The 23,351-nt window shown below is 41.3% G+C and overlaps 1 protein-coding gene across 4 annotated transcripts in view; it reads left to right on the top strand.

The window, feature by feature from the left end:
• R3HDM1 (R3H domain containing 1) overlaps window positions 1-23,351 on the top strand; it is an 80,811-nt gene that overhangs the window by 18,043 nt on the left and 39,417 nt on the right. For 3 of the 4 annotated variants that reach the window (XM_063161599.1, XM_063161598.1, XM_063161597.1), the window contains exons 2-5: window positions 10,536-10,744; window positions 11,577-11,787; window positions 18,880-18,921; window positions 19,368-19,457. In XM_063161599.1, coding sequence (XP_063017669.1) covers window positions 11,617-11,787; window positions 18,880-18,921; window positions 19,368-19,457 — 303 coding nt within the window. In that variant the 5' untranslated portion in view covers window positions 10,536-10,744; window positions 11,577-11,616. The remainder of the gene's footprint in view (window positions 1-10,535; window positions 10,745-11,576; window positions 11,788-18,879; window positions 18,922-19,367; window positions 19,458-23,351) is intronic. The other variant, XM_063161600.1, reaches the window with a different exon arrangement.

Below are 23,351 nucleotides of genomic sequence, written 5' to 3'. Positions count from 1 at the left end.
AAATTAATATCTTTACAGTACGAATATTTTTGCCCTGCTTCTTTGTCACATCAAAATTCTCGCAGCGTGGTGTAAACTTTAATTTTAGAGCAGTCTGACTGTTCACGGAGAAAGCGATTAAAATGTGCCCAGCCATTTTCTAGCAGCCGGAGAGCCTCGGGCGGGTGTGAATTGCCGAGGAGGAGCTGCCTGGGTGGCGGTGCTGGGTGACAGTGCCAGTGACAGTGGCAGTGACAGTGGCAGTGACAGTGCCCAGCTGTGCCTTCCCATTGTCTGCGCGGCTCCGGGCAGCGCCGGGGGCCGCTCCAGCTCCACGGGCACCGGTGGCAATTCCCGCAGTCATGATGTGTGGGACCCTTCTGCCGCTCCCCTGCCTCCTGTCCCGCTCGCTCTGCTGCCTGCACAGGGCTCGGAGCCAGCACGGGTCGGGGGCACGCACTGGGCACATCTCTGCGGACGAGGGGCCGGGCTGGGCCCCGCCCGGGATGGAGAGCTGGAGAGCACGGCCCGGGGCTGAACCATGGAGCACAATGCCGAGAGCACCAGGTGTGTGAGCCCTGCAGGTGTGTGAGCCCTGCAACCTGAGAGCATGCAGGTGTGTGAGCCCTGCAGGTGTGTGAGCCCCGCGGGTGTGTGAGCCCTGGAACCTGAGAGCATGCAGGTGTGTGAGCCCTGCAGGTGTGTGAGCCCTGCAACCTGAGAGCATGCAGGTGTGTGAGCCCTGCAACCTGAGAGCACACAGGTGTGTGAGCCCCGCAGGTGTGAGAGCCCCGCAGGTGTGTGAGCCCTGCAGGTGTGTGAGCCCTGGAACCCGAGAGAACTGAAGGTGTGTGAGCACTGAAGGTGTGTGAGCCCTGGAACCCAAGAGCACACAGGTGTGTGAGCCCTGCAGGTGTGAGAGCCCTGGAACCCGAGAGCCCTGCAGGTGTGTGAGCCCTGGAACCTGAGAGCATCAGGTGTGTGAGCCCTGCAGGTGTGTGAGCCCTGCAGGTGTGAGAGCCCTGGAACCCGAGAGCACTGTAGGTATGTGAGTCCCACAGGTGTGTGAGCCCTGCAGGTGTGTGAGCCCTGCAGGTGTGTGAGCCCTGCAGGTGTGTGAGCCCTGGAACCCAAGAGCCCTGCAGGTGTGTGAGCCCCACAGGTGTGTGAGCCCTGCAGGTGTGTGGGCCCTGGAACCCGGCAGCCAAACGCTGTCCAGAGGAGAAGAATAACATGTCTCAAAACAAATTGCAGTTTGCCTTTGGTTTCCCTTTTCCCACAAAAGCCATTCTAGGCCTAAGCAGCTAACAGAGATCATTAGCATCCCCAAATCTCTTCCTTCTTTAAACATCGACTTGAAAAAGACTTTTTCTTACATCTTATTTAATAATGGTGTTTTTGCTAGTTTTTATTTACTGGGTGTTTTATTTGTGCTGTGGTTGGAAAACTATTAAAAATATCTCTGCTAAAAGAATTTCCCAAGGTGGCAGAAATGGGGGAGATGCCTAATTTTTTTTTTTTTTGCCTGTGGGTTTTTTTGTTTTTTTTTTGAAGTGTTACTGTTATCTCCATTCCAATGAGAAAGTACAAGAAAGCTTTTTCTTTTTTTTTTTTGTAAAGATAAGTTTTGAACTGAAAACAGTATTTATAGTAGGCTATATGAAAATGGTTTTTTTTTTCCTATGCAATTGATGACTGTCTTGTGTTGTGGACCAAATGTCTTTTTGTTCAGACAACAAGTAATTTGGGATGGCTGTTAAACTGATGACATTTGATTCCATAAAGATCAGTCATTTAATTTTTATCAAATTTCTGCACTATCAGAACTGCTGACATCAGACCTGCTGTGATTTTTGTTACAAATTAAGCAAAAATACACTGCTAGAGGATTAAAGTTTGTAGGGTAGACAGTTTTGGAATTGTGCTTTGGTTTTGCCTGATGTTTGGAATCACCAGATTTTGAAGCAGCCAGATGATGTTTGTGTGGATGGTGGTGGTGTGGTGTGGCAACAGGACATAGGTGAGAGCATTGATAGTGCCCCAGGGAAAGTTCTGTCTAATTTTCTTGTTTGCTTTGATGATTTTTGTCTTCATTTTATGCAGAGATAGTACAGTAATTTACTGAGTTAGTGAATTTTGTTATAAAATGGAAAGAAAGGGCCTGTTAGAGTTGGTGCTTTTGCTTCTTAATTGTTTTGAAAACTAAGTCCTTTGCATAATATTGGATGTCTTAGGGTCCTAAACAGAATCTTTAACCTTGCCTGGTAACTCCAGGAGTCTGTTCCAGCCATCCACTGTTGAAATTCCTGTCAGTTTTAGAGACACTTTTTCATGTTACTGATGGAAGGATGATGGTTAGCTTAGATATTCTAAGAATGAAAGCTGATTTATGTACAGAAAATTGTTAGCTGCTGTATGCAGTTGTGGATGACTTTTGCTAAATGAAATGGAGATTTGTGTCTTAAGAAAGCTGCTATTTGGAGGATCTCCACTAGAAATAGTCACAGGCAATGCTTCAGTTCATTTACTTAAAATAGCTGGGGGAGAAAAATCAATCTTTGACTATTTTAAGGTTTTAGTTTGCTACTGCATCATCTGGGGACTTGTAGATTGTATGACTTTGTTTGATCTTAGGTGTTTTCTATGGAGTATTTTGAGTAGCAAGATGATTTTTTTACATCATCTGAACTTAAAATATTTATGTTCTCTTACTTCTGGACTGTTTCTAATATACCAAAATTAATCAATGCTGTGCTTAAAAGATTCCTGAAGATACCTTTGGTTAGTTTACAATTGGGTAATATAAAAGAAGTTTCCAATTTTTTAATTTAAAAGTCTTTTAAAGCAACTGTGAACAGCTCAGGCTATATTTTATTGTGCTATAAAACCTCTGACCTTTAGCAAGCATTGACATCCTCATAAAGAGAAAACCAAGTATTTTTCCCCAAAGTATTGATTTCCAATTGACACAAAAAAACCCCATATTGTTACTCTTACTCCATTTTAAGGCCTTGACACTAGAAATGAGGCTTCAGAGAATGATGTAATAACAGGTGATTCTTCTGTTTTTAAGGATTGTTAGTAATAAGACAACTGTTGCTATTTGATAGTTCAAAACAGGGAGATAGTTTGGGTTTGGCCCTGTGATCTGACTGACTTCATGACTTCAAGGTATTTTAAATAGATACATACAGATAAATATTAAACAGATTATGTGGTGATGCAGACTTTTGTGCTGTGTGTGCATTTCCTAGATTTGTTGGAGGCTTTCTAAAGGCATAGTTAAAAGTGAGTGAAAAATTTGTGCATAAAAAAAAGTGCAAGGTGTCCAAAGGAGCTGATAAAGGATGATGGGTGACCATGCAATAGGATCCAGGTGAGGAGAGCAAGGGCAGGTTTGGGGATTGCTCAAAGGAAAAAATGGCTGGAAGTTGTGGGAGGGTGCTGGTGTGGGCACATGGACACAGAATTTTCTGAATATCAGCCCTAGGGATGGCTCAAGAGCCAGGAGGAGTTTTCCTGCTGTCAGCTGGGTTTCTCTGAATGATGGAAGGTAAGCCAACAAAGTCTTGGTCAGCACAGTTGTTTCTCCAGAGCTTTTGCTGGTACAGCAGTGTCATGTGAGAAGGGCATTCATTTTTCCCCTCCCAAGCCAGCAGAACTATGCTAGCAAAAACTAAAGATATGTCATGCTGTATTTCATAAGCATTTCTAAATAGTTCTTTCCTCATGCCTTTGGCCAGGCGTGTTCTTTGGGGATGAGAGGCTCAGCCATTCCACAGATGGATTTTCCACTACCCTAATGCTCTGCTCTCTCTGAGGTATGGCATTTTGGAAAGGTTAATGCTCTAATAGTGTGCAAGCTGAAATGGCTTTTGTCTGCCAAGGTATGTTACCCTGTGCAGATGCTTGCCAGGAGACAATTATATAGAAAATAGTGTTCAGTGAACTGTTTTGAAGTCTGCCTGGGAAATTTTTTTTTTCTTCTCTTTCTAAAGCTACAAAAAAAAAAAAAAAAAGTGAGAATAGATCCTAATTGAGCTACAACTTTAAATAGTATATAAACCATTTAAGATTATTTTTGTTGCCTTAATGAGGGTGGCCTAGCCACAGAGCTGTGTTTTATAATAACAGTATGTGAATGTTTGCCAGGCTGGTTTTCGTCCACCACAGACTGTTCAATGCTAGAGCTGTCATTTCATCAGACACCCTGCAACTTGGACTTCCATTGTTCTTCATGCTGGGGAGCTGCTCTAGTCAAAACAAGGACTGCAGTGGGATTGTTTTTCCTTAGGTACTATCCTAGGATGCCCAACCTCTTCCTTTTCTAAATGGTGAGAAGAGCAGTGCTGTAGTCTGCCAGACTTAGTAGGGAGCTGGAAGCACCTTGTAAGAGCCCCTTTGTCATTCCACTGTAGCAGGAGCTACATCCAGAGAACTGTTTCATTTTCCTGGAGGAAACCAAAGGTGTTTACTTCCTTTGATGTACCTGGCTCTGACTGTTTGTATCCAAGGTGAAGTGCAAGAAGGGAACTAAGAGGAATTGCTCAGTGCAGAGTGGAGCAGCTGAGCCTTCTGGGGAACAGAGCACTCTGAAGAAGCATTGGGTAGGGGCAGAGTTTTTTCAGGGTACATTTCAAGTTTTATTTTTTGAGTTTATGGATAAATGCCAACAAACTCCTGATTTCCACAGGTATTTGGATACTGCACTTTCCTGTCAATATGTAGAATAAAAGACTGCTCTAGTCTTGCTTGTCATTAAATATCTTATTCTCATTTATGCAGCTACATTCCTGAAGGAATTATCTTGTTATTCTTTGTCACTGTCAGCTCAGTGTTTCTATTGCATTCAGGAGTGAACTCACAGGAGAAGGTGAGCAGGATTAAAGAGCCTTAGAGTATTGCTCAGAATTTAAAATATAAAAGGAGGGGGAGGGATAGTTGCTAATAATACACCTTGGCTTCTCACATGCCTATTCCTGTGAAAGGTGTCCTCTTTAACAGCCTGTCAACTGTCTTATGAGCAGTGGTAGTGTCCTATCTGAGGCCCTGAGTGTGAAAAAGAAGGGCACTATATTGCTCTGTAAGAGAGGCTGTAGCATGCAAAATGTCTCACTAAAGAAAAGAAGGGATTGAAGAAGACTGGGGGCAAGTTCCAGGGTTTTTTCCTAATGTTCAGCATTATTGTTGTCCAAATGGCACCCTGTGTGCTGAGGGTGCATGTCTGGAGTGGGTGTTGGACAGGTGTGTTCTGGGGCTGTAAGGTGTGTTCTGTCTCTGCCTTTCCCTCCTCTCTCCAGGCACTGCCAGTGAGGGGAGGTGGGTGGTGGTGCCCTGTCCTGGGGTGCCCAGCCCTGCCCTGGTACAGGCAGTGCCAGTGAGGGGAGGTGGGTGGTGGTGCCCTGGTCCCTGGAGTGCCCAGCCCTGCCCTGGTACAGGCAGTGCCAGTGAGGGGTGGTGGGTGGTGGTGCCCTGTCCTGGGGTGCCCAGCCCTGCCCTGGGCCAGGCAGTGCCAGTGAGGGGAGGTGGGTGGTGGTGCCCTGGTCCCTGGGGTGCCCAGCTGTGCCCTGGGGCAGGCAGTGCCAGTCCCAGTGAGTTCAGGGAGGCAGGCAGGGAGGGAGTGCAAACCTGGGCTCTGCTGCTGCTGGAGCAGCACCTCTGACAGAGGGGCAGCACAGGAAGCAGGAAATCACTCCTGTAAAACTGCAGCAAGATGAACTAGAGCAAGACCTGGGACAGCCTTTTATTGGCTTCACTTTTGGGGGATTTTCCTTCCAAATTGGAGGAAACTTTGTTGAGAAAGTCTGCCAATGGCTTCTGGTGCATTTGGTTCTATTTCTGTGCAGTTAATTTTTAATGATGTCTACACTTGGTAGCAGGACATAACGTGCACAGACAGTGAGATGCATTCAGTCCCTAATTAATTTTGGAGGAGGTAGAATAGCTGCACATTATATTTTTGTATTCTGATTTATCATACTCTTCCTTTGGAAATCTGATTACTAAGTACCTTGGTAAATTGAATCAAATAAGAAGTATCTTCTAATACTAATGGAGTAAATAGCATTTAGTTGTTAACTGATTAATGTAGAACTTCAAAATCTGTGTAAATAGCATAATCAAGAAAAGCATAAATCTTTAAGTGTATTTAAATCATTGCACATGGATTCACTTGTATAATATTTTCCAGTAAACAGGACTAGGGAATCTATTAGATTCATGCTTCAAAAGTGGACCAATTTCTCATTTGTTTGTTTCTAATAATTGTTTTAATTAAGATCAGACCTGCACAATATCAGAGTTCAGTAGGCAGGCCAGGACTCTTTGCTCTCTAATTGGTCATTGAATGGCTCTCAAACTTTAGCCCTGACATGCAGAAAGCAGGAGTGTGTTAACTTTGCTGGAAACAGGGAACAGCTGTCTCTGCAAATTCCAGTTTATATTTCTGATAATTGTACAAAGCTGCTTTGAATTTTCTGTTAAAGGAATGGCAGTCTTAGTACAGCTGCTGCATTTTTACAGGTGCTGGGTGGTGTATTTTAACAGCCTGGGCCACTGAGGCACAAGTTACTAGAGAGAGCAAAGTTGCATACCCTAACATACAGCTCCTGGATCATCCATGAGCACAGCCTGCTCTGTTTGTGGGCAGGAGAATTGTTGCTCCCTCTGGAATCCTCCCTTGCTCTCCAAGTCAGGATTTTCAAGGTTATGTGGGGCTGCTTTTGTTTGTTTTTTCTCCTTTCCTCTCCTTCATCACCTTGGGCACTTTTCTCCAGTCCTTTTCCCACCTCTGCCTTAACAGAAGTTTCCCAGGGGGAACTAATTTGTTCCAAATATAGATGTTTGCCAGGTTGTCCACCTTTTGTCTCAGGATTCCTCTCCAGGCTCTCAGCTATAACATTAATCTTTATTTATTTGCTTTATTTGAGTTGGGCTGGTGCTGTTGAGTTCTAGTCACAGGAACCCTGAGGTTATGATGTTAATATAGGTTTATTTATGTAATTGATGTGAAAAGCAGAAGGAAAAAGCTCTTGTTGTGCAGGTCTCTTATATGAATCTTCAAAGATCTGTTTTCCTAAGAAAGGTCCTGACTTTTCTAAAAAAAAAAAAAATTGGCACTTCCACATCCAGGAAAGGTTTATACTCCTATGTTGGGGTAAGGCAAAACTTCTCCCACAGAGTTTGGAGGATTCATCCATCAGTTCTTCCACTTGAAGGAGGGAGCTGTGTACGAACTTGCTGGGGAAGTTGTGGCAAGAGGCCAGTGTTTGTTGGTTGCAGGAATTCTGTTGGTTTATCAATTAACAGAAGCTTGTTTAAGAAATAAATTTTCACTTTACCTTTTCATGTTTTTTTTTCTCACATTACCTTTACAAAGTGTGTCCACTTTGCATGTTGAACATAGATTTTTTTTTTCACCCCCACCCTTCTAATCCTATTTTGTGCCCTGAATTGCATTGATACAAGTTATTTTGACAGTCATTCCTGGGGTCTTTTGATAACAATGATATCAATAATTAAAGAAAAAATATCACCTTCTTTTACTGTCTCTTTAGAAGAAAAACAATGGATTTCTTCTGTCATGGGCAGTGCAAAGCTTCCTATCTCCATCTACACTGCCTGCAAAGAGTTGGAACTCTTGATGCCTCTTAGAGAAATTGGATTGAGTAGATCCTAGATCCTCTTCCCAGAAATATCTGTGCTCATTACAAGTCAGTTTAGTGGGTTTATATATGGTAATTTTCAAGTCAGAACCCAAAATGAGGGACCCAGGGGTTTCTCATGTACCAAGATTCAGGATGCTGCCATCATAAAACTCAGGAGGGTCTTTGCTTGATCTATTGGGGTTTTTTATGACTTATCCTCTAGGCTGTGCAAAAGAAAGCAGTAAGAGCACAGCACTGACTGATTTTCTGATCTGCTGGCTGCAGAGCTCATCTGTGTGCAGTGCTGGACATCATCTCAGAGCTGATAATAACACTTCTCCCTCTGAAAGGGGAGAGTGGCTGCACAGACAAAGTGGTGAGCATTTATTGGAAAGAGGATTACCAGATTTTAGGATGAATAATAATAATAGGATGAATTTTAGGATGAATATTGGGGTATAATGTTGCTAATGTGATGAAGAAGAATGCACATTTCACTTCTGAGTGTTTAGATGGGGACAGCAGTCCTGAGGGTGAAGAGCACAGGTATGACATTTATGTTCCACTCCTACATGCAAGTCCTTTCACTTCCTGTCTACTAAAGTAGGTGTCTGTTTTTGTCACCTATGAAAGATTCTAGAATTGGTAGATTTTCTTTCATGACACATGTTGTGAGATGTTTGAGCTTTTAGTTGCAAACCCAGGTAATGCTCTGCCTCTAATATGCAGTCCTTTCAGCTGTTTATATAATTTTAGGGCAGAACCTCATTTATGTCCCTCCCATTAAAATCTACAAATACTGTGTTGGTCTGTAGTGCAATCCAGTGTAAAGCCAGTGCTGGGATTTTGTTTCACTTTATCAGTTTGCTTACCAGACATTATTTTCTCCTCAAAAAACAGAGCAGCTCCTAAGGACTGCCTTACTGCTTTTTTTCCTCCTTTTACCTGTCCTACATGGGGCACAAGAAATTATCATTCAACAGCATGGGGAGGTGAATAAGGATGGGCTGTGGTTTGCTCCCCTACTCAGTCTGCAGCATATAAAATTCCTTAAATCTTACTTTATCCAGTCTGTGGAAGTATTGAAACTAAAACCAGATTATCTCAGCTATGAAAATTGGCTGAATTAGAGGAAACTTCTGGGACAAAAGGTTATCCAAGTACTTACACTCCCAGGTGTGGATCACCAACACAAGGTTGCATTACCAATCTCAATTAATCTATGGCTGGTATTATTAAAAAATAATCAGGCAAGCAAAGATTAATCTTTTATTCTGTGTGCTTTGCTGCTAGTGTGAAGCACAGGGTTTGGCATTTACTCATAGATGCACATATGGTGATTCCAGTTGACTCAAAATAGCTCCATTCTATGAACCCAAAGTTGAGATATTTTTTGTGTGAATTGGAGCTCCACAGCTTTTCCTCAGTTCTATCTCTTTGACAGTAGGGTATATAGCACCAAATCTGCAGGCTTTAAATCTATCTGCAGGGAAAAATCTGTTCAGAACAAGTTCTAAACTAACTTGCACTTAGTTTGTCATAGGAAATACAAGGACTTTTCTTGTGCATCAGTTTCCTGGATTGACCTAGGCAAGCAAGGATATTTACAGGCTGTATTTTGGTAACTGAGTATGCTGTTATGTGTTTTTAAAATGGTGTTGCAAATGGACAGGAGCTCTAAGTGTGTTTGATAGAATCAAAGAAAAACTTGATGTTGATTATCATTACTATTTTGTGATTTGTGTAGGGAGTAGTAATTAAATTACATTTACTTTGCAGTATTATATTTGCAACTGGATATAAATGTTTTGGGTTTTGTCTGCTGTCTTCAACTTGTAATGTTTTTAACATTTATCTAAATACTGTAGAAATCACATGTCAGTCAACAAAGTGAAACAGCATCTCTATTCAAGTTTTGTTTACTGTAAAGGTTCTGAGCTTCTTAATAAATTTTATATCAGCATCTGGATTGTCTGGAAAAAACACCTCAACAACCAACAATCCAGGATATCCTTTGTTGCATTTTTGCATCTTTTTATTTCCAGTTTTTTCTTTCATCTGTAATCCTTTCCCCTCCATTAGATTCAGTAAATAGGATCTCTTACAGGCCTTTAGCATAGCCCATCTTTTATCTTTTATCTTTTATCTTTCTTTTGTGTGCCTTGCAGTAAATCTCAGCACTCCAGATGTCTGTAGTAGCTCATCTCTCACCAAACTGTGTTTGCTCAGCTCTGGGGCAGAGGCTGTAGCCAGGCTTTGATGTGCCCTGTGAGGGAGCAGGAGGAGCTGGGCACCCCCAGGGGCTCTCAGGGCTCCTCTGCCCCTGCTCTGAGGGCTCTGGCCTGGCCTTCAAATGCTCCCTTGGGGCTGCTGCTGCTACTTGTTTCTCAACTCTGAAAAAGAGGGAAGATGGAAACTCAGCAGTTTTGTCATCCTCATTCCAGGGCAATTATTTTCTTGAATAAAGTAAAGCCATCTTCTGTGATTGCAGTTGCCCAAAATGGATTGTGCTCATAGCTGATTAACTCCAACAAAGAGAAAAACTGTTCTGCTGACAGCCATTTGTGAGCTTTCATGGCCTGCTACTCCTCCACACCTGCTGGGCTGCATAGTTCTGACTCTTTGGGAAGATACCTGCTTGTTTATAGAAACAGAGTTTCAGGAATGCACACAAAATGTTTATTATGACTACTTGTTAACTCTGTAATACAGAAATGTCTTGGACATCCAATGAAACTGTTACTGCTGCTAGATAGAGCAAATCTGACAAATGCTGATTTCTTCTTTCTCTTTTCTTAAAAAGACTATTTCAGTAATTTACTGAATTTCACTGTTTTAGGTGTCGTCATGTTCCATCTCCCCTTCCACAGCAAATAAAAGTATAATGAATTTTCTTTGTTGATTTTTCAGGCATTCAAAAGGGATGTTCTTGCTGATTCAAGACCAACCAGTTCTGTCCAGGACTCTACACTGGGGATAAGGACATGGGACTCCTCCTGCCAGATTCCAGCTGGTTCATCACAACTGACATCTTGGCTGACAACTGTGAAAAGGATCTTCGGATTATTCGATTTGATTTTTGTGGGAGACCACAATCCCCAAACTCTAGGACATATCAGGTACTAAATCAAGCACTAAGCTTTTCCATAACACTCTTAGGATTGTTATTTGTTTCTTATGAGGAGTTTAGGCATTCAGATCTTACTCTTTATTTCTTGTAGGAAATGGAAAATCCTTGGTTTTACATCTTGCAGTAGCTGAGTAATGACAAGGAGTTGTGTTTCTTATTTCCTATGGAAAATTTGGGGCTTCATTATTTATATAGCATTTAAAATTATTATTATAAATTGTAATTGCTGATCATGGTTATTATCTTAATTACTAAATTGTTTGTTTCTTTCTTCTTTGTTATTTTTGAGAGAATGCTTAATTTTATTAAGACTAGTTTTGCTACAGTTTGTAGTAAGATAATTCCTGCATTCAGAACTTCTCCAGTCAACAAGGAAACTTTAAAAGTTCATGAAATTTATGAATGTTTGCACACTTGGGGTGTTATGATTCATCTATTTTCTTCTAACCCTGTTAAGATAAATCTATATGAGATTTTCTTTTCCTTTGAGAAAATGTTGCCTTGTTTCTGTTGGAGCCTAGTTTGATTTGGAGTATCTGAATGTTCAGGTGTTTTTTTTTAAATGTGAAAGAGAAAATCTGTGAGCGTTATCCAAGAGTGTAGCTCTCAATTCTTGTTTGTGTGGATGTCTGCTGTTACAGACCACTGATAAAAGTGGTTAAAAACAAATCACTCCTCCTAATACAAAACAGAAAATGTGTCATAGCAGAGGGGGGAACCTTTTTGCAAAATCTTGTTTATTTTGGGCAGCTGTTTAGGTATGGGTGGCTTTCTAATTAATTTTAAATTACTCAATAATTAACTTTTTCTTTGTCCCAAAGGTTCCATATTTCTTGTAGAATTTTAAAATAACCTTTTCTAATGAGGATGTCTGATATTCTTACTGTAAAAGATGAAACTGATACAATGAAGGGTTCAGAAGCTGAATTTAAAGATACAGACCCAGTTGAAAACCTCAAAAAATCAGGAAGTGAGGAAGAGATTCAAGTGGAGAAGGATGAAAATTGTCCTGATAACAAAAACAATATGCCGGTAAGAAACTTTTCACTTTATTCTTCCCTGTATGTCATGTTAAATAACTCTGTGTCTGGTTGTTCTCCATTCTCTTGATCCTCTTGTATGTTTCTTTAGTACAGTGAGGAAAACTTTGTTGGTTTTAGGGAAGCAAATATGGTGATTATTGCTTCCTCTCTCCTCCTTTGCCCCACTTCTCTGTTTATACTCATATGACTCAGCCATTTTTAATTCTGTGAAGTAGAGGAGTGGTTTTGCTGGGAACCAGACAATTTGCCCATGTTTGTGTTTCCCTGAGTGTATATGTGAAGTCTTTCATTGTAGCAGAGCAAGGAACAAACTCAGGCTGGCTTTTGCTGCTGCTGAATCCTGACAGAGTTTGGAGCTGGGCTGTGTGTGCTGTGTTGCTGCTTTGGCCATGGTGCTGCAGCTCAGCCAGGCAGGGGTGGCCAGCCCAGGGCTTTTGAGCTGTTGCACTTTGCAGGTGGCTCAGGTGGGGATTTTCCAGCAGAGCTGTTCAGCACAAGGCTGCAGTAATCAGCTGTAGGTAATCCAAATCCCCAAGAGCCAGAGGGATCCAGAGCTCCTGAGGCCAGCAGGTCTGGCTGCTGCCCCAGCCACCTGCAGAGTGAGCTGGGCAGCATCATCCTGCCTTGAGGGGCAGCAGATCCTCCCTGCACTTTCTCCTCTCTGATCTTCAATGCTTGACAGCTTTGGGAGGTGACTTTTAGGTAGGAAAGCTGAGGCAGCTCCTTGTGCACACACTGAAAAGCTGAGGCATATAAATGGATGGCTTTTGGAGGTGGGAGAAGTGAAGTACCTGTAAGGAAGTTGTGGCATCACATTTCAAGTGAGAAGGAGGCAAAGCAAATAGTGTGAAAATACCTTGTGTCGATGGAGAACACACTGATAAGGAAGGGTTAGGAATTTGTGGCAGCACATTTAATCTAATCTGAGATTTAGGTGTGAGAGAGAGCTCACTCCTGGCTGAGGCTGCCCACCTGGTCACTGAGGAGTGTCAGCAGCTCACATGAGGGGAGGAGTTCAGGAAAGCTACTGAAAATTTCTGACACAACCTACACAACAGGCCAGATTTGTAAAAGGAAACACAGAAACTTGTGTTTGGCAAAAACTATTGTTGTCCATAGGAATTTTGTGTCTGTGGGTTAATACTAAACAAATTTTTATAAAAATCCTGATTGGGATCTGAGTGATCTCTTGTGGGTTGCAAAAACAGGACAGTAGCTTATTAGATTCTTGTTATTGAGATTTGAGTAAGAGGCTCTTTGGGGAGTAGTTTTGTTCAAGACTAACAATTCAATATTCCACTGAGTAAAGTAAGCTTTATCTGCTCTGTTAAATTGCTTCCAGATAAATCTTGTAGACCACTGCAATAACAGTAGTTTTACACTTTAATATCTGCTGGCTTTATTAAGGCTGGCATCAGTGTAAATAGATAATTTTATGGAAAAAATAAATCCTTGAAATGAAATATTTCTCTTGCAACATGAGAAATAACTACTGCTGAAAAGCTGGGAGATATTATAGCTGAGCTGGTATTTTCTTTAATTAATGGAATATTCTAGTACTGAGCCTTAAAAATTAATCTAGGGTTTAGTTATTTTCATGCAGTTCAGTAATTTGGAAAAATCTCATTCACATTTTCTCATTTAACAAATTTTAGTGTGGAAATTTCTATGAGACTCGAGTGGCAAGTAAGAAATAAGCATTCCTGCAAACAACTGCTGCTGTCTCCTGAGAGTGCAGAGGGATGAATGAACCTGGCAGTGCTGCCAGGGGCTGTGGGCAGGCAGAGGGTTCATTGCTTGGCTGGGAGCTGGTTCAGGAGCAGGAGCTGGTGGCTGAAGTGATGATCTCACATCCACAAAGTGGACTGGACACTGTGTGGTGAAGGCTGGTGGATACAAACAGCTCTGCTGTCAGTGTGGTGTCCTGGAGTGTCCATCAGAATCAGAACAGTGATGTTACATGAGCAGTTCATTCAAAACTGAGGCTGAGGGTGCAGATTTCCAGGGTGGCAGGAAGACAGACAGTTGCCAAATGGAACCTGGCCACTGTGAGCAAGCCCCTTGCAACAACTGAAATCAGCAGAAGTTAATGTCACTTGTACTGTGCAGGCTGCCAGTGCAAATATAAGCCTCATATTTGAGGATTTCCCATTTAAGGCATGTTTTATGCTAAAATACAAAACAAAAACTTGGGGTTGTCCATAGTAAAAAAACCCTTGTGGAACAGTAGCAATCAGCATGTTTTTAACTAATGGATGGTTAAACAGTTTGAGATTTCAGTGGACATAGTACTTGTCATTAAGTGCAGGTTAAATGTTCCTGTGTGGGAAAAAGTGCAAAGAATTTGCTGAGAAATGTTAGAAAGTATTATCAGAAACTGACTGGAATTTGTTGTGTACTTTGTTTACTGAGTGCTTCAGAGGATGGGTTGGGTGTGGAGGTTGTGTGGGGGTTGGGTTTGGCTCTCCTCCCTGGTGGCAGAATAGGTTTGGTACCTCCTGACAAACTACAGTCCCATTCCTCAGGACAGTTAGCACTTCATTTTTGACTTCTTTAAGCCATGGAAAAAACAGGCTGTGGTTTTTTCCTCTGTCTGAACTTGACATTCCATCAATGGAATGCTCAATGATAAATTTAATGCTTAATTTATCAAGTAGATCATCTAACCATGTCCCATCATCAACTTTGAGCTTAGCTACACCTTCCTTCCATTGCTGTGTGCTCTTATGAATGGATTCTGAATGATCAGATAGGTTCATACAGCACATTCCAGCGTGGGCCATTGAATTCAGGCATGTCTCTGGAACAGCACAGTTCAGAAACTGATGGTTGTATTTTGAAATGTAACTGATTGTAAAGTCCAGATTATCTGGAGGTTGTGCATTAACAACTGATTGGCTGCTGTGTCTGCTGTTGGAGGTATGAATAGGAATTTAGGAAAATACCTAATTAGAGTACATGGCCAGCACTCCCAATTTCTCTAAGCAGTGCACAAGTAGTGTTACTGATACAGAGAACATTTCTTAGCTGGCCTATTTGCAGTGAGGTTCAAGTGTCATTTAAATGGCACTGGAGAAAGAGGCACTGTTATGAAAAGTACTTTGACAGAAGTCATGTGCACATCAGCACACTATGGTGGATTTTGTGATCAAAAGGGTTTTGGATCACCAGTCACTGCTCTCCTACCTGTTCATCTTACCCAGGCCAGGTGCCAACCCATGAATTCAGAATTAGCTGGAATACAGGATCTGTGTTGCCTCTGTCTCTGGGTGGTGAGACAGGCAGTGCCATCCACTGTAAGGACAAAGCTGCAGGAAATACTGACAAATTAAAGATCCTGGATTTATCCTGCAAGATAGTCCCTTGTGTTTATTATTAGGAAGACTTCTGTTTTAAAACCCAAAAAAGCCTCATGGCATGAGTGCAGGGTTGTACCCATCTACTGTATGATAAAGGCAAGGCAAATGTTGTGTTAAATGAGGATAATTCTGGTTTTGTTTTATGCTAATTAGGCAGACATCCTTGTCCTTTGGGGTAATTAGATCATTTTTTTACTTAGCAAGTTGACATCTCTCTTCCTGCAAGTATCTTCCTTCTGTACTAACACAAACCTTGAGCTGCCCTCTCTGTTTCACACCTGAAGTTCTCTGAAGTCTTTTTTGCCACTTCCCCAGTCTTGTCAGGATTTACCTGTCTTTGTCTCCAAAATATGGGATGTAATACTTTTGAATAGATAAATGATTGGGCAGATTCTCTTATTCTTGAGCTGCCTCCATGTCCAAGGGTGAAACAATTTTTCCATCAGTCATCCTCTACTGTGTCATGGAAAATTGCTGTCACTGCTCACTAATGCAGGACAGCAAGTGACCATGGACCACACTGTTCTTTCCCTCAGCATTCCAAAGCTATCCATGGCTCTTGGGACTGCAGCACTTGACTGGATTTAAAATTGAGACCTAATTTTGCAGAAAGGTAAAAAACTGAATGTCCTTAGAGCACTCTGTTGAGGTTTGTCATGTTGTGCCTATCCTCAGAAATGCCCAAATGGTACTTCAGAAATAAAACCCCTTCTCACAAAACCCTTCACACGTCTGAGTTTGCCATCTTGTGCCTGACCTGTTTTTATCCAGCTTGTTTAGACAGCACACTGATGATAGAGGAAGGCATGTAACAGCTCCAGATCTTTTCTTTGCATTTAGTATATGTGAGCTGGTGAGGTACTTAGGAAAAAATAAAGTAGGCAAATACTCCTACTGAAAACCTGGTTATTTATATGTTTTTGATAAAGGCTGTCTTACTTCCCTTTTTTTTTTGCAGTTGGAAATGTAGCATAGTAGCTGGTCTTAAAAGTTGTGTTGGTGGGGTTTTATCAAAGGCAAGAACCTAATCATTATTTTCATTATGCAATTATTTGAAATACTTGCTTTTAAACACTGTCTTGAAATCCTGCCCATAATGGCTATAAATAGGGCTTTCATTAACACAGTGTTTTCTTAAGGCAGTGAAAGTCTTTGAGAGCTGCAAATATAAAGAAATTGCCTAATTTGCACTCACCAAGGATTGCATATTCTAAATGAGCTAGAAATTATTTTTCATAAATGGGGAACATAAAGATGTTCTGTAGGTGCAAAACTTCATAAATGCAGAGAAATTAGGACAGAGATAAAATTCATGAGCCTGAAAAGAGAGAAAATGTGCATTAACAGCTACAGTGTGCATTGGCTACCTGCTGTCCTGGAATTCCAGTGGAAGTGGTGTCATCCTCTGTCAGTGTGGTTTTATCAAGAAAGGAATAATTGGATTGTACCCACCCATCTCAAGCTCTGAGAGGGCAGTTGCTGGTGATGCCAGAGGAATTTGGGGTTTGTGGTTCCAGGCCAGCCCTTGCACCATTGGGCTGTGCTCACCTGAGCTGTCCCTGCAGCCCCACCTGCTTTGTTCCTGTGCTTCTCCCCTGACATGTGTGTGGTGCTTACTGCTCACAGTCACAGCTGGCTCTGGGGGACTGGCAATCTGGGTTTTGACATCCTTGAAGTCACACAGGGAAGCCAGGAGTCCACATTTATCACAGGAATGTTGGTCAGGGCAGTGTTTTCTAGATAAGTCTGAATATGATGGGTGGAGTTATACTTGTCTCATCTGTAAAGGAAAACCTCCCTCCTACAGTGGCCCTCCAGCTCTCCCCAATATTATTGGTGTTTATTCCCAGCAATCATTTCTTCCTCTTTTTTTCAAATCACTCTTAAAAATAACTGAAATATTTGTGACTTATCTAATTAGTGAGCAGTAGCTCAATGTCCTGTGCTGGGTTGAATTCCCTCTTGTGCCCTATCAAATCTGGGTCTGGGGTGTTTTCTTCCATACATTCTTTTGGCTTATGTACTGGCTTCAAAGCTTGCAAAATTTTGCAAAAGATAATTGCCTGAGTATAGATTCTTTTGCTTCTCCACTGACAGTCCTGATGTGACTTTAAATTTGCACAACTTGATTTGAGCACACCTAAGCTGATTGAGGCTGGAGTAATTGATAGGAGCTTGGGAAATCATCCAGTTTTTGAAATTTAGTAGCTTGAAACTTTGTCAGGGATATGCAGTGCCAGCTTTCATAATGCAAGGAATGCTTTCAGAGGAGAGGATGGAAATGAAAACATATTTTGCACGTAACAAAAAAACTCAAAGTCTCTGTGTGGTTCCAGGTATGGAAACAGTAAAACTCAGAGTCTGAATGGCTCCAGGTATGAAATCATTTGAACTGTGTCTGCTGCTCAAAATCTCAGCAAGCTTCCTTTAAAAGGAAAAAAACCTCACTGCTGGTGAGTTCAGTTGGTTTTCAGTGCAGCTATTTAAAATTCTGTTACATAGTGAAATGAGCTCCCTTCTGCTGCTCTTCAGCTAAGCTGGTGCAACATCCAAAATAGACATGTGGGATTTGAGGAAAATGAGAGAAAAAGCAGTTCTGCCTTTACATGGTAGAGCTCTTTGCTGTAGGTGAGGTTTCCTTTTAGTGATGTTGTATGCCCTGCTAAGAAGTTCAGGTGCTTGAGAGACATCTCCTCTGAGCTAAAGCAAGGAGAGCTGCAGTTATGGAGTTTTCCAGTGGAGTTTCACTTCAGTTTCCTTTTTAAAGGAAGAAATATTGTCCATTAAACAACACTTGAAATTGCATTACTGAAGTTAATTTCTCCTTACAAATATTAGGCCTGTGTTCACTAAAACCTGTTCTGTTAAAAGCTTGTCTATTCATCACTTTTAGTTCTCCAGGGAAACCAGTACTTAAATTATGTGATGTCACTCTAAATGTTTCTATTCTTGTGCTGCTGACACTGAGGGCTGAGTTAGTTTTAACTATGCAGTTAACAAATCATTAAATGCTCTTGTTGATTCAAATGTACCTTTCAGCTGTGCATATTGTAGTAAAAGCCTGGTAATTTATTTTAAGGAAGAATTGTAATAGAAGAAGGGCTTTGGGAGGAAAAAGCAAATTATTGCATAATAAGTTACTAAAATGGCTCTGGGAGGAGAAAAAGGAGAAAAATTACTATATTAATTCATAGTAAATTACTAAATGAAAAAAAAATCAGTAGCCCATTTTAAAACATACTTGTATAGGTCCCAAGGTAAAAGAAAAAGATCCCACATGTTTTAAGCTCCTTATGATAGGTTATCATCTGTTATCTGTTCCCTTGGTAGAGGCAATGCTTTCCTTTTTTAATATAATTTTTCTAGGAAGGTTTCAGGAGTAGGAAGAAAATGTATAAAAACCATGTCACGTTGCCAAGGAAATTAGGAAACAAGAATTGAAAGTGTAGCTGAGAGCTGGCTGAGAGAGTAAACTGCTTGGATGCCACTGAACAAGGATAATGCTTGGTTCCTGTAAAAGTGCTCTGGTATCTATTGCTGATAAACGAAGACGGGAAATCAAGCCAAGCCTGCTGAAAGCGGGAGAGCCCCGAATCCACAGCACCTGTTGCTGTCCCAGACGTGCCATGTCGGTGCTAACTGTCACAGCTTTCTCCTGTACAGCCTGAGCATTACCCCTTGTGCCCTGAGCTAATGTCCCTTCTCTGTTGTGCCTGTCCCAGCGGCCAGCGCAGTCCTTGGCACAGACGGCCAAACGCTCCAAGGTACGGTAGCCCGGCGCGCTGGCATGCGAAGGGAGCCCTTCGTGCTTGGTGCAGCTTCGTTACTTTGTGCAAAGTGCCTTTAGTTTTGTTTTTTGGCATTGTAGCTTTGTTTTATTCTGTTGGGTTTTTGTCTTGCCTAGTTGTTTGCTTTTGTGATTTGCCTTTATATTTTTGGTGGCTTTTTATTGTAACGGAGAGAAACACTTTCCCAGCGTTTTATTTACTTTTCTTTAGATGTGCTCTCTTGTGCTGGTAGTGCCTTCAAAAGCTGCAATTGCTTGGGTATTTTCATTCTAAAGGGAATTATTTATTCTGTTGAAAACATGAAAAATGCTGTTTTCAGCCATTTTGTTTTTCATATAATGAATGAAAAAAATAATGGCTTATGGTATATTTATATTATCTTTTATAAGCCATAGATTTTAATTTTACATACTTTCCTTTAGTCAAACACAAAGTTAAAGTTAGTTCGGAGCCTTGCTGTATGTGAAGAATATCCACCACCTCCCACAGCTGAAATATCCCAGGACCTCCAGGTAAAAATCACCTTACTGAAGTTTCTGGAACTATTTCAAGTAACTTCATGTTCAAAAGAAAGTCTGTTGGGTATTCTTTAAATATGTGGATACCATCTGGTTTTATTTTTTTTTTTATACTGATCTAATAGAGGTGATAATATCAGGTGCAGAATTTGCTGCTTTTTTTTCCTGAGCTGTACTAGTTAACATCTGTGGGCAGAAAGAGGGGGGTTGTCAGTTCTTTTAACTTGTTAGTCCAACAGTGCACTTAAGGGACTCTTAAACTGCTTAAGTGCTGTCTGCAATTAGTAAGACAGAAACATTGTGATTAGCGTGGAGCCTAATTTACTGTCTTTGTACATTTTGAAAATGGAAACAGTTGTGATTTCTGGTGTTGTAACTGAATTTCTGCATATTAGTCCCAGTTGCTGGTAGCTCTGTAATACCTGCCTGAGGTATATCTGAATTAATCTATTAAAATTATAGAACACACTTACAGAAGTTCCTACATGCTGAACAAAATATGTAAAATTACTTTAGAGAATTTAAACAAAATCCATATTTCCTGACTTTACCTCCATACCAGTCTGTATTTTCAGAACAAAACCCTGCTGCTGGCTTTAGTTCTGTGCATGAGTGAGGCCCATCAAAATGCTGGGTTTGTTCATGCCTATCAAAACAGAAATGGGCCTTTGCTGTTATTGAAAAGCTTCTAAACTGTGCTTTTGTGAAAAGTCTGCCTTTGGTTAAGAAGGAAGCAGTAGAAAGCAGGATGTGAGGGGGTTTTGCTGGAGAGGTGGTAATTCAGTTCTGAGGAAAGATGGACACTGAGAGCTCATGTAGGTTTTTGTCAAGCTAATTAAAATTTTTTGAGACTGAAACAGTAGGTTAGGACTGAAACCCTCCAGGTTTGCAGGGTTTTGTTCCTCTGGAAAAATAAGAAAATAGTATTTTTGTAGGCTTTTACTAATATAGCAGAATTTGAAGTGTTGACTAGAGGAATTCAGAAACTGGGCCTGCTACCATGATGAAAATTTAAGTCATAGTTTGGAATAGGTTGCTGAGTAAAGGATTAAAAGCCAACAGGAGAGTTATTGATGTTTACAATGATTTCCAGTCAATTTCAAATCAATTTACAATGATTGCTTTGTAATGTTTCCTATAAGATAACAAAATAGACTGAGAGGTCTGGCCAGGCTGAGTTGTTCAGTCTGAAGCAGTGGAGTTTGCCAGTCACTGTAGCAAATTACAACAACCCTGATTTGGTGGACTGATTATGAGTGGTATATTTCCAAAATAAGAGGCATTTCCAACCTCCAGCACCACACAAGCCCACGTGTTGAATGGTTTAAAATCAGACATTTATAAGGTGATGTTTGTGGCCAAGTCCTCTGGGAATCTGTCCCTAGCTCTGTGCTGCCAGGTGGCCCTTGAAAGGAGTCCTTGCAGCAGCAGGAGGGATGTCAAGGCTGGCTCTGCTGAATGAATTGGATTGTGTGATAATGTAAGTTTGTACAAAAGGAATACCAGAAAGCAGATTGCCTTAAGAACAAAATTAGAGTTAGCTGTGAGTTTTCTTTGGAAGCAGTAATGTAGGAGAAATGGCTTATGAATCCCAATAGCTGTGCAGAGAATGATTGCTAGAACAAATTTAGTTCTTCCCTGGAGGGTGGAGAAATGTGTTGGAGAGCTAGAAGTGGGAATCTGTTACAAGTTCTGATGCTGGAGTGCAATCCTGTGGGGCACAGGTCTCCCATGACCCTCTGTAACCACAATTTCTTCACCCATTTTGCCTCCTTTCCTAAACTATCTTTGGGAAAGCCTGGGAGAGCTCTTCATATGTGCCAATCAGCTGCTGCAATTGGGACTAATATGCCTCCAGCCCCATACCCTGAAGCATTAATTGTGCTTGGGATGTGTGGGAGGTGCAGTGGCTTGGAGAAGGAAGAGCCTGCCTTGCACAGGTGTCTCTGCAGCAGGAGAATCACCTCTGATGCTCCCCCTTCCTGGAAGAGTCACTGCTTTGTTGTATCTCTGATTGCAACTAAAAAGTGGTTTCCAGTTTAGTTTTAAAACATAACATAGGTTAAATTCAGGATAATGTTGCTGGTGATAGTGTGAGCTTGGGGATAACTCCATGGTGTTGTCTGTGACTTCATGAGTCACCCTTTACACCAGCAGCTCCAGCAGGGTGAAGTTCCTGACACAGGTGGGTGCAGGAGGCACTTAGCAAGGCACCACTGGCTGCTCCTCCTCAGCAGGCTGTGATGGAAGAGGGTGACAGACCAAAGAAATTGTCTCAAGCAGATGAATTTCTTGAATTTCTTTTCTGATCTATGTTTCTATTTTCAATTGCAACATGAAGGAAGATACTGCTTCTTCCTGAGAAGCCTAGATAAGAGCCTTGCATATTTTTGATACTTGTTAAAAAGCACTGGCAGCCCTTTACTAAAAGGTACTGTGAAAGTATGAGCTTACAAATGTATTGTGAGAGGAAGAACATAACTGTGATATGTTTGATCTTTTATCTTTGTAGCACTAACTATATTCTCTTGCCATCATTTGTGTAAACATCAGGTTGTTCTGACTATTTTCCAACACAAAGTACAAGCATTTGTAAAGGGTGATCCAGTTCAGCCTCTCTAAGGAAGAACTGTTTTCATATGAATGACAGTTGTTATTATGAGTAACAAGTAAATAAATCTTCAAAAAGTTGAACTTTCTAAGCAAAATAAAATAGCCCAATGGAGAGGGAGTGGGAGGAGAAGGCAAGGGGATGTGATGTTAATTTCTATCGACTTATGTTGGTTTTTCTGGTAGAAAATCCAGCCTCAGCATGTAGGCCTTTGAGATATATTCTTACCTTTTCCCAAATGTGTTAAGCTGGCAGGATTTATCAGGTTTTGATGGTTTGGGACATTTTCCTGTTTGTTCAACTTTTTCTTCTTTCATCAAAATTTGGTGACAATTTCCTCTTCTGCAATGAGGGCTTGGGATGGGTGATCAGGGTTAGGCCAAGGGGTCTGTTCAGTCCAAATGCCAGCAGGGGCCTGCTGCAAACAGGGTGGGATTAAGAGAGTTTTGTAGGGGAAGAGAAGTTAAAAGATTTTTCAGCAGCTTTCCAGTCAAGTAGGTCATATTTAATTAGATGCTACAGTTTTTATAGCATGAAATCACAAGAAAGTGCCCTTTGGTACCCAGTTCTGGTGTATCACACTTTGAAGTAGAGCTGGTATAGTAGCAGAACTGGCTGTTCAGATGGTGATTCCTTTTTTTAGCTCTTGTTGGGGAAGGAAGTATGAAAATGATTACTTGCTGAGATCCTTTAACTAAACTATTGCTGTGTGCATTACTTGGAAGGAGTTTAGAAGTTGCAGTCACTTTTCTAGTGAGGAAACATCAGACTGAAAATTTCCTTAATTTCCTGATAGTTTTGTAGAGTGTTATTGTAACATGGAGGATAACACATTGGTGAATCCAACTCAGGAACAGCTTCTTAATAGGACAGCAACATTTCTTTCTCAAAGGTTACACAGCTACTTGGTGAATGGTGAGTGTAGAACACTTTGTAGTGACAAATCAATTGCTCATTTGAGTTACCCACAGGTTTATGAGGCAAGGAATGCAGATACTTGTTCTGGACTCCTTAAGATTTGTAGCCAGGTGAATTCTCAGGATAGGAAAGAATCAGATGAGAGAGTTCCTTGCTGGTGACTTGCTGGTATTTATCAGATGTGGTTGTAGATCCTGTCCAAAGCTGAGAAAGCTTCATTGACGCTGAGTTGTTGTTTAGTGGGTGTTCATGAATTAGGAAGTTTCATTGGAACGTTTATTGTGGGGGAAAGTCCTAATGAAAGGGAGAGCTGGTAAAGCTCTCAGTGACTCTTTCCCTCATTTGAAGAAGCTGTGGCT

The sequence above is a fragment of the Melospiza melodia genome, chromosome 8 (genome assembly GCF_035770615.1).
Source record: "Melospiza melodia melodia isolate bMelMel2 chromosome 8, bMelMel2.pri, whole genome shotgun sequence".
NCBI classification, from domain to species: domain Eukaryota; kingdom Metazoa; phylum Chordata; class Aves; order Passeriformes; family Passerellidae; genus Melospiza; species Melospiza melodia.
The sequence above is the reverse complement of the archived record's forward strand: the minus strand, read 5'-3'. Positions and strand labels throughout refer to the sequence as shown.